General features: G+C 29.5%; 1 protein-coding gene across 1 annotated transcript; it reads left to right on the plus strand.

The window, feature by feature from the left end:
- Positions 1–1,150: 1,150 nt before the first annotated feature.
- On the plus strand, positions 1,151–3,898 carry LOC119666534 (uncharacterized membrane protein C20F10.07-like; the record flags this gene model as incomplete). Its single annotated transcript, XM_038075816.1, has 5 exons — positions 1,151–1,421; positions 2,597–2,700; positions 2,764–3,178; positions 3,244–3,692; positions 3,755–3,898. Coding segments are annotated over 5 exons (1,383 nt in total), but the record flags the coding sequence as incomplete, so codon positions are not given.
- Positions 3,899–13,826: the final 9,928 nt, after the last annotated feature.

Raw genomic sequence — 13,826 nt, forward strand, 5'->3', positions numbered from 1 at the left:
ATTTTAGTGTATCAAACATTTATAATATAAATAGTAAAATCGGAAAATACTACTAAACTTATGTTCAAATATAACACCCGGAAAATTTTTTTTATAAATAACATAGAAACAAAACATTTTAATTGATAAAAATTTATAACATACTTAAAAATATAACAAAATGATCTTAACAGCAAAATGTTAAAAATAATTATTAATAAGAAATTTATTGAAAATATAATAATTATAAAAAAAAATCACAGCTAAGGTTGTGTGTTATATCCGATACAATATAAAACAAAACCTACGTTTTTTTATTTGTCAATGATTAAACCCTAAACCCGCACGATTGTACAAAACTGAGTTCAATATTTTCCATGGTTATAAACATTTTAATAATATCATTATATTTATTTATATTGTATGTCTTGATAATATAATGAAATTATCCTGGTTCTAAGATAAAACTTCTATAAGTTTAACTAAGAATATTAGGGTATATTTTGTAATATATATCTTAATACTATTTAATACTATCTTAATATATATGGTAATACTACAGAAACCAATTCCATTACTCTTAGAGCATAGCAATGAATACCATGAATATAATTATTATAAAATATATCTCTTGAGATTTATGTATAATTTGAAAAAATCAAATTTCAAATAAAAATTTATTTGTTATTTATAATTTCAGCCTTTTTATCAATTAAAAATAATTAAAAAAGTTAACTAAAACTACTGAAAAAAAAATATGTTATAAACCATTAGTGTGTATTCAAGATATTCTAAATAAAATGCTAGATATTAATCAATACAAGTATCTATATAAAAACAATTCGAATAATATATATTCCGTTAAAAATGGAGTATCTTATAATACTCGGCACTAAATATTATTGGTTTATTAAATCACCAGAAAGCAACCCATAATAAGAGTGCAGAAGACATAAGACAGGTGCCAAGAAAATACTTTTTTAAAAACAAGAGATTTCAATGCAATAAAACGTAAAGCAAATTATATATTTAAGTTATCTTAAGTCTTTAAACTAAAACAAATTATTATTAATGACGTTATTATATATTATTAATAAAATATATAATTATAAATTAATAAAAATATATTTTTAAAAAAATATGAAATTGAATTTGAATTCTTATTTTAAATTTTAGATCTCTTAAACAGAGCATCAACACATCTACTACATTAGCTCCAGCAACATCATCCGTAAGTGTAGGCAATATTAGTAATTCTTTACGTTCCAATAACAGCAGCAACACGGCAAAACATGAACAAACAACCGTGGCAGCAACTGTTGCTGCTGCCACTACCACACCACCGGAAAAAGAGAAAAAAAGAAAGGAAGTTTCGAGTTCCAGAGTGAAAAAATTTCATCGCCATTTCACTCAAGTTCCAAAGGATGAAAAACTTATTAATTGTAAGTATAACAACATAATAATATAAATATAAAAATTGAATGATATATATAAAAAAGTATACAGAAGATAGAATTGATTGGTTGCAAGATCAAATAATTCATAAAGTTGTGTTAATTTTCAATATAAACCGAGATATACATTTATAACGTAGTGTTAGCAAATTCAAACTATATAGCCTAAAAATTCCAATGCGTTGTTAGAGTCTAGAAGTAGTGACAAAGGATATCTAATAGGAATAAACGTATAGTTTTTAATAGGGTGTCGTTGTTTCAAGCGATTATCCGATATTTTCTCAATATGTGATTTCTCAGTTCTGAAGTTTGGGGAAGCAGCTAGCGTATCCCAAAATCTTATTTTGGACTCTTAGTAAGCAGTATCTCCTGCAAGATCGGCTGCCACTGATATCAGTACTATATAAAGCCAGAAAAAAAGTAAAAGAAATGTACAAAAATACATTTTTTTGAGAAATGGGCGTCACATACCGCGGACCACAAAGAAATTTCCCCGATTCGGCAGGTAATATGGAGGGTAGGCAGAAAAATAAACATCGTTATAGTACAGCGGTTAGCAGCGATGAAATAAAACCATGGTGTTTTTGTTGATGATTACAATGAAGACAATGATGACTTAATACAGCGAATCTATAACTCAAGGATAAGTTAATTTCAGAATAATCGAGCTGTCGCATATTAACTTATTTACTGTAGTTGTATGTAGTGTGACTAACACATGTGCTCAATTTTATCTTAATTTTAAAATAAAGAGGGAGTCTGGTTTTGAACACCGAACAAGTCGGTTGTCTAATTTAACTCGGCATGTGACAATATTTGTAATACATATAGTTTTCAAATCGAATAATATATACTATAAACTATTAACTATTTATTTTAAATTAAAAGATTTAAATAATTTTTTTAACATGCTATTAACAATTATTGAAATCTTTCTCTTAACAAATGTTACGGTATTTTTGGTTTCTTAGGACAAAAACTTAATTTGTTAATTTATAAATTTTTAAAATGTAAAAGTATTTATAAAAATTAATGATTAAAAAAGAATTATTGTGTATACTTAATATATATATATATATATATACGTATATGTATATATTTACATATATATATATATATATGTTCTGATAAAATGATTTAATCAAAAATATTTGTCTTGATAGATTTTTCATGTGCCCTAGTCAGTGATATTTTACTGCAAGGACATCTTTATATAACAGAACAGCATTTTGCATTTTATTCAAATGTTTTCGGTTATGTTACTAAGGTAAGATTTTTTCTGAAGTATTTCTTTAAACTATTATTTAAACACACCGTTCCTCATGTACAGGTTGTCATACCTACTTCATCAGTTACAAAAATCTCTAAAGAAAAAACAGCCAAAATTATACCAAATGCCGTCGGTGTAGCAACAGCCGACGAAAGACATGTTTTTGCTAGTTTTATAAGTCGAGAATCCGCTTTTCGACTTATGTGTAGTGTATGTCCACCAATGGCACCTGCAGAAGTAATAACAAAAACACCTGCAGACATAGAAATCTCTGAAGAATACTCAATTGAAGATGATAGCAGTTGCTCAGTCAGCGGCAATGAGAGTCCACCGCGCGGATTGGCTGACAATGAAGCTGCTAGTAACGCAGCTGAAGAAGATGCTAGTCAAAAACTTTTAAGACGTACTGCGGGCAGTTCAAGTTTTACAGCAGGTGATAGTAGTCATACGACAAAGGGGAAGGGACGAGGTTCAGGTAGATTTATTTTGTTGATTTAATTTACATTTTAAATTAAATAATAAATTTTTTAATACAATTAGACATTCCACAAATCAACGGATTGGGTCATGGAAATGTTGGTGTACGCGCTTCTGCACCACCTACCGCTCCTATACATACATCATCCGCTTCCACATCCACCACCGGTGTAGCCGCTAGTGCAGCTACAAATTTAACTATGATTATTGCTGGTACAGCTTCTTCAACTGCATCCACATCTACATCATCAACACCAACACCTTCAACCTCATCATCGCCCACCACTGTTATGGCTAAACCAAAGACAACGGTGCAGTTCGCTACTGAAAACTTTAAGTTATTAAGTAAAAAATTATTAATAAATATTAAGATGCCAACAGAACAACAACTCGTATATTTGGGTGTTTTCCTCGCGTTGATTCTTTCGCTATTCTCAATCTTCCTATTATATAGAATTTTAAATATTGAGGCCAAAACAAGTTTATACAATTCGCCAACCTCATTTAAATGGGTTAGTTTTTTTATTATATTTTTTATTTATGTAATTTTAATTATTAAATTACTTTAATACAGCGTACCGGTAATGATGATGATATTTTCACTGAGGCTCTACGTTGGCAACAAGAACTTCAACACAAAAGCTCTGAAGAAGCTCAGCTTATATTAAAGAATAATTTAGAACAAATTTCTAAGGTGAGTTTTAAATTTTATAAATAAGTTTTTTATGAGAATATTATCAAATATAGTTGTTGTTAATGTATGAATTCTGTATTATATTAAATTTATTTTTTGATGGGTAAAGTATTTCGAATCCAAATACTGCTTTAAATTACAATTTATCAGTATCAAATTGTGGTATTTTCCCATAATGTATTTCATTTTTTCGGTTCAGATGCGACGGGTATCCAATCGCTGACACAAATTTTGTTAAATTCAGCTACTACAACATCGTTTTTTCAGCCTGCCTGTCGGTACAAAATTGTCTAGTGATCTGGAAATCCTGAACTTTGTCTTTTATTATATTTTGTCCCTCTATTATGAGGGACAGAATTAGAAAGGACCCAGTCGCATTAGGTCATATACTTTATGAAGTACTCTATGTGGTAAAAGTTGCTTTATTTACATTTGATTTACTCTCAGAAACATATAGGTATATATGTTTAACATTTACGTAAACATTATATATATCATTATTATATGTGTATATAAATATGTATATCTTTTAGAAAATCTGTTAAATATTCATCAAGAACGGTGTAATAATTATTTTATCAGTATTCTATATTTCTGTGTGTGGTTAGGATTAGAGTATGCCTAGATAATGTAAACTTTGGCAACAGGTGTTCACTGATATGCACCGTCATGTGAAATTTATGACTCTCATACCATTTGATTATATTTGGTAAATAAACAATTTACCACAGGTTGCAATAACCTTTATCTAAAAAAAGCAGAAAAGTAAACTCTCTTATCAGTTCTTGAAAAGTATAAATGGGATTATTTGTTTGATATTAAAATTCTAAAAAAAATATTTGTTTTTGTTTTGCTATTTCAAATAATTAAGTTTATATTGATATTCTTGGAAATCATAAAATTTTGAAAGTACTGGATTAGAAAATTTAATAAAGTTTTAATTGTAAATTAATTTTACAAGTTTTAATTTACAATTAATTTTACAAGTTTAATTTGAACCTTTTAAATTACCATATTTCTTTATATTTTAATTTGAAAACATTGATAACTAATACTTATGATATTATATTCGAGTTGATATTGACTTTGACTGATTTCTAGAACGTTTACTTTTCACTACAGTTCTTCATACGTTATATATTTTTGATTTAGATGCATTAGGACAATTAGTTAATTCCATTTAGGGTCCGCTGTTGTAAGGTTTTTGTTTTTTACAGCTCTTTTATCCACGTTTTATGGTGTGATGATTTATTACATATTAGATATTCTTTTGACCAGTTACTCAATTTTTTCATTTTCATCGATATTCTGCTGTCTCGGGGTCTAGATGAAAGAAATCTTATGTCGTTCACTCATAGTAATTAAACAGCTTTCGCTTAGTTTCACTAGATAAGAGATTGTGTTTGGGATTTAAAATGCAGCTTATCCATTTTTGTATCCGTTTACTATCCCACATATCTCCATATGAGCGAACAGTCATCCCTGTGAACTTTTTTCGAAATGATTTATACAGGCCTGCATAGAATATTACCAAATTACTTATATTTGCTGGTTAATATTTTTTATTAATTAGTAGTAATCTACCTCTGCGCAGTGGCGTAACTACATTTTTTAGGCCTGTAAGCAAATTCTAACTAAGGGGCCCCTACCAACATACTAAAGGGCCCCTCTTTTTATACTCTTTACACGAAAAAATGTGAAAAGGATATATAAGGTTTGTCAAGATTTTCGTAACGCATTAAAGGAAACGTCGGAAATACCATTAAGTATATATCAGTACAATATATATATACTTTTTCAGTTCAAACTACTCTCTCAGCTTTTGAACTCTTCGAATGAAACTTTACACACATACTTTTCGGGAGCCGACCCTTTTCACCATTTGATTTGATTGAAATTGGACGTCTATTTCTTGTAGCTGTGATATAAACTTAACAATCGGAAATGAGGTTTCTCCGTTTTTAATAAAGGTATTCAAATGGAATTTGATGTATACAGTACTGATATTTGCAAAAGACAACGTACAAAATTATTTTCAAATGGATTTAAATCTAGATATAGCTTCCATATAAGTCTCTCGATTAAGACACATATTTTTTTTAGAAAAACTTTTTTATTTTATAAATAGTTTAAATTTATTGAAGTACAACATATTATGTACTTTAAATTTAAAATTTACGTATCTTTTATAAAATGCAATATGAAGTTATTCCAACAAAAAACGTTTCGTCCCACTTTTGAGAATTTATTAAAAATAAATACAATGAATACAAAAATTTATAGTGGGGCCCCCTAAATTCGGGGGCCCGAAAGCGTTGCTTCCAGTTGCTTCCCTGTAGTTACGCCACTGCCTCTGCGTCTTAATTTGGTGATAAACATTGTGTTTTTTGCCGGAAAATTTGAAAGATATTTCGGTTAACTAAATATTGCACGCATTGAACGCCACTTAAATTTATATATCAGTTTTCACTGCTATGTAAAAAGGGAGCTTTAGCATTGATATGTGTATTATTTTCTTGATAAGAGTGAGATATTAATAAATCTCAATATTTTGTTGAGCATTCCAAAGGCTTGCTTTACTTTTTTCAATATATTTTCGCATTATATCTTATTTCGTTTCGTTTAAATTTAAATATTCAAAATAAAACCAGTGCTTTATTTATTATCTTTTTGTGAATGAAAATCACTCGATAATCGCATATACACTTCTATTGAAGTACTGAGATTTGAAAGTCCAAAAACTATTGACAAGAAATGTTGCAGAAAAAATTTCAAAGAATTTTATCAGTTGCATAAAATTACTGCAGTACATATTGATAAAATCAATCTTTGTTTTTTCAAGAGAGATTATTTTTTATATTCGTTTATAAAAAATAAAATAATATAAAAACAATTTTGAAATTTAGCTGAAAAAATCTTATCTATAGTTTTTTTAAATAAATAATTGCTTTCTATTATGTTCTTACATTGGTTGTCAGTTAGTGAAGTATATAATAGAATTTTACGTATTCTCAAAACATTATTGAACATTTTTTAATCATATCAATGATTAAATGAAGTTTGTTGCGTTTCTTTTTTTCATTTCTAGAACCAAAAGATATCATTTAAAATATTGTAACAGGGTAACAAACTATCTGCATATCTAAAACTGCTAGGGTTTTTACTTTAAACAAAAAAAACCGTAAATCTATATATCTCTTATACGAAATAGACTATTCTGATAGTATATAATAATATTAAAAATAAGTTGGATATTAATAAATATTTTTTGAGGTTTAATTATATCATATTTGTTTGCATTTTTTTTTATGTTGGTGTTGTTGTGGTAACCCAATGGGACCTACTTGTAAAATGCCTTTGGGGGGTGTTGAACGGCACTTGTACGTCGACATTGACGAGTGGATCCGGTACATATACCCGGGGGTTCTTGGAAGCTTTTTTTATAGTCCATATCAATGTTTCTGATATTATATAAGTTGTTTTGTTTTTTCCAGAACTACTCTATTAATGACACACTATATGTCTAATAAAGTGATTCGTCGTTTTGTTATTTTTAATTTACAAGCTTAATCCCTCGTTGAAAAAAATTTTTTTTTTATTTCATGCAATTGGGTCAGACATAGATCAGAAGCATTCCTAGCAGAGAAACAAATATTGATTTCAATAAAAGATACCCAATAATATTTTCAAAATATTGTTATTTCCCAAGATGTGCCGAATAAAAATTGAAAACAGATACTGATCTCATAAAAAGATGTCTAAAAATATTTTCAAAAGATTTGCAAAACAAAAACTAAAAACTACGATGGGTAGCAAAAAATCCAAATTAACCTAGCTAAGCTATATTAAATAATGGCAAAAAATTTTATATCGGACATGTACACTATACACGGAAGTAAATGCCCAGACTTAAAAAGATTAAGGCATTCCGCTATGGAAGTCTGCAAACTAATGGCTTGGCGAGCATCCAAAACAAAGACTTTAAATGTATAATTTCCCTTATTGGCCGCACAAGTTGGATTTAAGATATTAAATTTTCACCTCTAGGTGTGTAGCAAGAAAACGACGCATATGCGTTACTTAGTTTGAATGCAAATCGCCATCGTCATTTTAACTACATTTTTTCAGTATGAAATTGATATCAAACGAGATATTGATATATTAATCAAATAAAATAAGTTAAAATTTTAATCTGTCTTGTGATATATGCATTGGACTGCACCTATTTTCATAGGTTTATATAGTTCATAGGTGTTTATATTGTATGAGCACTACCTATTTAGAAGACTACACTCTAAATATAATTTAATGTTCAAAAGAAGCGTTTTGGAAAATTTTCCTTTCTTTTAAAAATTATTACCTTAACAGAATATATTATTTCCGACAATTCTGTAACTTCTTCAACTTTTCCATTTATGGGGGTTATCAGCATTTTATTTGAAGAGAGTTTTTGCCTTTCGTATTAAACTTTAATATTTTTAAATAAAAAATTACTCTATAGGTGGGTCAGTAATATTAAAAGTATAGTATCATATTTGTTTTTTTTTTTTTTATAGTCTTTAGTATAAACAAATAGACATTCCAAGTAAAATACGGTTAATAAACTTCAAGTAAATATATATTATATTTTATAATTTTCTCAAGTAAATATATATTTTATACTTCTCTAAAGTAAATATATATTTTATAATTTTCTATTGCAATAATAAGAAATTGAAAAAATACAGCACAATCTGTATAACTAATAGGCTTATTTACCTCATATATCATATCTAGTTTATTTTCTAATAGTAATTTTTTTATTAATAAATCAACCAGACATCAACGTTGCTTCTGGACCCTATTACCCTACTACCAACTACTGTGATGTAAACACAAAGTTCTTTCCACTGAATTAGTCATATTGGACATTTTAATCTATACACTTCTAAAGTAGCTAAGTAGTTATTAATATATTTATAATACCGTACGCGTGTTTTATGATTCATAAATGCTTTGGGTAACCCTCTAACAACTTCATATGACTCATACTCTCACATTTTTTAGGATTCTTTAGAGAGATAACAAAATGCCAAATATTAACCTAGAAGCAAGCATTGGTGACTACTCTTATCAGTAATGCACAACAAATAATTTTTTTGTAAACAAAAGTGATAATTGTAAAGACTTCTTCATCCACTGATATAACATATTTCAATCAATAATATTTTGCTTTAAACTTAGATTGATTAGCGCACACATAAATTGTACGTGTATCTAAGGATTTGTAGATACTTTTGATAAGCCATAAATAAAACAAGAAAACAAAAACATCATTTTTCAATTACTCAAATACATATGTATATATCACACGTGTTATGAATTATTATATATGTATGTATATGCATATTCAGTGTAAACTGCAAGGAAAACAAATCCCGAAGTATGAATAACAAAATGTATATAAAATTCAATCAATGCGACTTTATAACTTTTATATGATTTAACATTAATTTTGATGAGATGATCGCAATGCAATCAATAAATTTAAAGCTAGTGCCAGAAACCAGATTTATAATGCAACTAATAAACCTATAAAGGATTTGGCATGCACAAGAGGAAGAATGAATATCCAATTCATTTTCTTGAGCAAAATGCATCAATTTCTACTATTCTGATATATGTAAAGCTAAAAGTATGATGTGACTCTCATTAAAAGAATGAAGATTGGCTAAGTGTTGTACCGTCAGCAATCAAGCAGTTTACACATTCTAACTTATGGCAAACAATGTATCATAATTTAAAAAAGGAAATGTACATAAAATTGTGTCAACATAAATTTATAATTCTCATAAAGTTTGTTATATATTTTCATTAAGTATCGCCTAATATTTATTTCATTTCAGGCGTATGCCGGCAACCCTAGAGTTGCGTTATATTTAATGTACATATATATGGAGTTAGACTTGAAAGAGTAGAATAATATTTCGGTTTCTAGAATAAATCGATTAATCTCAAACGTTTGCTGATTTTTTTAAATAATGATGTTTTTTATATGAAAGTTAAGTATGGCAAGAAATTGTTACTGAAATCATAAAGATTACAAAAGTATTGCCATATTAAACAATCAATCCCTTATACATTCTAACTTATGGAAAAAATATAGCATAATTTAAATAAAAGGGTGTGGAAAATTTTATCAACATAACTTTATAATTCTCATGCGGTTATATTGAATTCATTGGAGAAGTTGAATTAAAATTAATATACAAGCATTCCCGTATTTGAAATACTTGTATTTCAGTATATTTCTGTTTTTGCTTTGTTCAAAAATCTATCAAAGGGACGGTTGCCACTTTAAAATTTTTTCCTGTACCAAAATTGGTTTAAAAAGGTACCATTTCTGTAAAAAAAGGACCTTTTTATTTTTTCGTTCTGTGTGTTATAAATGAACAAAATATAAAATAGTACAAAGTTGCATTTATAAAAAAAAATTAATTGGAAATATCCACAATAAAGTTGGGTCGTCAAAAATGTACCATTTTTTGAACATGAGTACCAAACGAAAAAAAAGTACCAATTTTGGTACTAAAGTATCATAAGTGGCAACCGTGATCAAAGGTATCGATCAATGAGAGCAATTTCTAGCCAAAACATTTTCTAAATTTTATATGAACAAAATGAAGAGTCCGTGAAAAGAAAATGTATAGTCGTCAAAGGATTATAAATAATCAATTTTATCAATACAGCATTAGAGAAATGTTTAAAATAAAAATAGAAACAGAGGTACCGAGACTAAAGATTTATAAACATATATAAGAAACAAAGTAGATATATTAATGTGGTACATTTTTCTCGCTATAACTGACCCGAATCGAATAGAAGATATTTAGCTTTTCAAATGAAGGCTAGAAGGTCCCTCGTTGAAAATTTTCTAATATCAGATAAGGACTCGTTATTGTATTCTCTTTCTAACGCAGATCTAAAGTCATAAATATTAATACCTCTTCAGGCATATGCGAAATTTTTAATATTAATATAGACCCCCAATGCTGGAATGATCACCCAATCTAACTCATCCTTTTTTTCAACATATGTAAAGGAGATAAGTTATAAATCTTAATCTTTTAATATAGGTATTAAATTTCAACAATATTTCATTTAATTGAATTTTTGGGTGATCACATAACTATTTCGAATATTGCTAAAACCTACCATCAGTAGTATATTGGAAATGTTTATTGTTATTTACATATTCTAATAATCAAATACAATTGCTACTATTATTTTTAATATTACAAATATTTACTATCAGTCTTGGAAATGTTTTGTTAAGAATTTATTGTTCGTTTATAATTTTAAAGATTATTTTTAATTAATAAATTAAAATAAACAGTTTTTTTTTTTTGTTTTAAATTTTGGGTCGTTACTTCGAAAATGTTTAAATGCGGTTATTTTTGTTTTTTAAAATATACTAACTTTTATTTTTTAAAGTTTTTTTTTTTTTGTGTATCTCTACACGTGTTTCGGCAAATTCGCTTTTGCCTTCATCAGGAGAATTCCTAATATTAAAACATCTAGCAATCTTACAAACTATTTATACCATAAACATGTTATTTTTAAAACTAAACTTAATATTAATAAATCCTAAGGTTATTGTCCTTGGGGGTGACAGGTAAGAAATGGTGGCGGGGTTGGTCTGGTGTTGTTTTTATTTTTACATACAGGTAGTTAGGTCGACTGGTTGTCGGTTTTTTGGGATGTATCTAAAAAGGCACGATGACACGTTGCCTTTGTCGCCGTTGAGTAAAGTTGTGGTCTGATGTTTATGAATTTCGATGCTTTCTGCCGTTTCTAATTTCCAGCTATCCCTTACATTTTTGATTATTTGGGCGTTATCCCTGTTGATGTGGTGATTTTCCTTTACTATATGTCTGGCGACATTTGATTTTATGTGGGGGTTCATTTTCTTCGGTGCTTCTCTTGCTTCCTTCAGGTGTTCTTCAAGTCTTACTGATAAGGGTCTTTTGGTTTGTCCGATGTATACTTTGTTGCAGGAGCCACACTCTATTTTGTATACTCCGCATTTTTCGAATGGGTCAATTGGGTCTTTTGCGGATGGTAAAAGGCATTCAAGTTGGTGTGCTCTACTAGAGTGAACTAAGTCGATATTGAACTTTTTTAACTTGGATTTTAGACCTTTCGAGACAGTGTTATTGTATACTACAGCGACTTTTCTTTGTTTTGGTTTTTCTGCTGTCAATGTCGTCATGTTCCTGGAATGTAGTTGCCTTCGTTTCTTTTTTATGATTCTATCGATGGTGTTTTGAGGGTATCCGTTGATGTCCGCTATTTCTTTAATGTATGTGGTTTCTTCATTGATGGCTGCTTGTGTAAGGGGTAGCGTGAGCATTCTATGTATCATGTGATGAAAAGCAGCCATTTTGTGTTGGAATGAATGGTTTGAATTGTTGGTTATGACACGTTTTGTGCTCGTTGGTTTCCTGTAGATGCTAAATTCGAATATGCCGTTTTTGTGTTGTGTAAGTAGTAGTCTAAGAATGGTAGGCAGCCGTTGTTTTCTCATTCGTGTGTGAATTCAATGTTCCTGTGTGCACTGTTGAGATTTTTTAAAGTTTCTTGTAGCTTGTTTTTCCTTATGATTGCGAATACATCATCTACATATCTGATCCATACTCTTGGTAGGTAATTTTTTTCTTTTAAGCTGGATTCTATTCTGCTTATAAACAGTTCGCTTAAGAGGGATGATAAGGGGTTACCCATAGGGGCGCCTTTTGTTTGTTTAAAGAATCTGCCTCTGAAGGTGAAGTAATTTTCTTCCATGCAGAGTTGTGTTAGCTGGATGTAATTCATTATTTTAATTTTGTTGACTTTCTTTTTAAGGAGCTCTTCCTCAAGGATCCTTATAGCTTCTTTTACGTTAACACTTGGGTATAACGCTTTTACGTCGAATGATACGGTTTCTTCATCTCCCGTAATGTTTTCCAATTTTAGTTTTTCTGCGAATTCTTTGGAGTTCTTTACAGAAAAACTGTGAGAGCTGCCTAGGATGCAGGTTAGTTCCTTTACCAACCATTTGGCGATGCGTTGGCATGGGGATCTGTCTGCTGTTATAATCTCTCTCATTTCGTTTCCAGGTTTGTGAATCTTTGGTAAGGCTTTGAATCGTGGAAGTGAGGGTGCGGGTTCCTTCATTTGTTTTTTATCGAACTCTAAAATTTTCGAGCATTTTTCGACGAGTTTGTTGGTTCTGTTGACCATTTCTGGTAGGGGGTTGATTCTGAATTCTCTGTAGGGGCCATTATCAATTTTTTCTTGGACTCTCTGATCGTATTCGTCTTTGTCCGTTATGACTAATGCGTTTCCTTTGTTAGCTTTTATATAATATACTGGTTTCGTTTTAAGTTCTTTTAACACTTTTTGGTCTTTATTTTTTCTTTTTTGTTGCGTGTTAGTATATTCGATGACGCTTGCTGTGAGGTTTCTGATGGCTGATTGGTCTTCCAGTGATAGGGGAAACTCTTTGGTTGAGGTCCTGATTGCGGATTCTATATCGACAATTAGTTGTTCTATGTTGGGGTCCTCGTTAATTGCGTGTTTTAAGCCATTGTTGAGTAGTTTTAGTTGGTTCTCGGTAAATTGTTGTGTTGACTGGTTGACGACGAAATTTTCCACTTTTTTTACTGTTTTGTTTCGGAGTTGGGGTTATCTTTGTTTTTAGTGATTTCACCTTGTGACTGTGGGTTATGGACTTCTTTTTTCTTTCGAAAGTCTCAGTGGTCTTAATTTTTTTGAGAAAATGGTCGAACTGTAATGGGTATTCTTTGCTATTTTAGGTGTAAATAGTATGCTTGCTCTAGTTTTATGTCTAACTCGGCTCTCGAGATGAATTGAAACACTCTTGCATTAAATCTATTTCCATTTGTTGTATTTAGTTGAGGAATTCTCTTAG

Source organism: Teleopsis dalmanni, chromosome 1 (genome assembly GCF_002237135.1).
Source record: "Teleopsis dalmanni isolate 2A chromosome 1, ASM223713v2, whole genome shotgun sequence".
Taxonomy (NCBI): domain Eukaryota; kingdom Metazoa; phylum Arthropoda; class Insecta; order Diptera; family Diopsidae; genus Teleopsis; species Teleopsis dalmanni.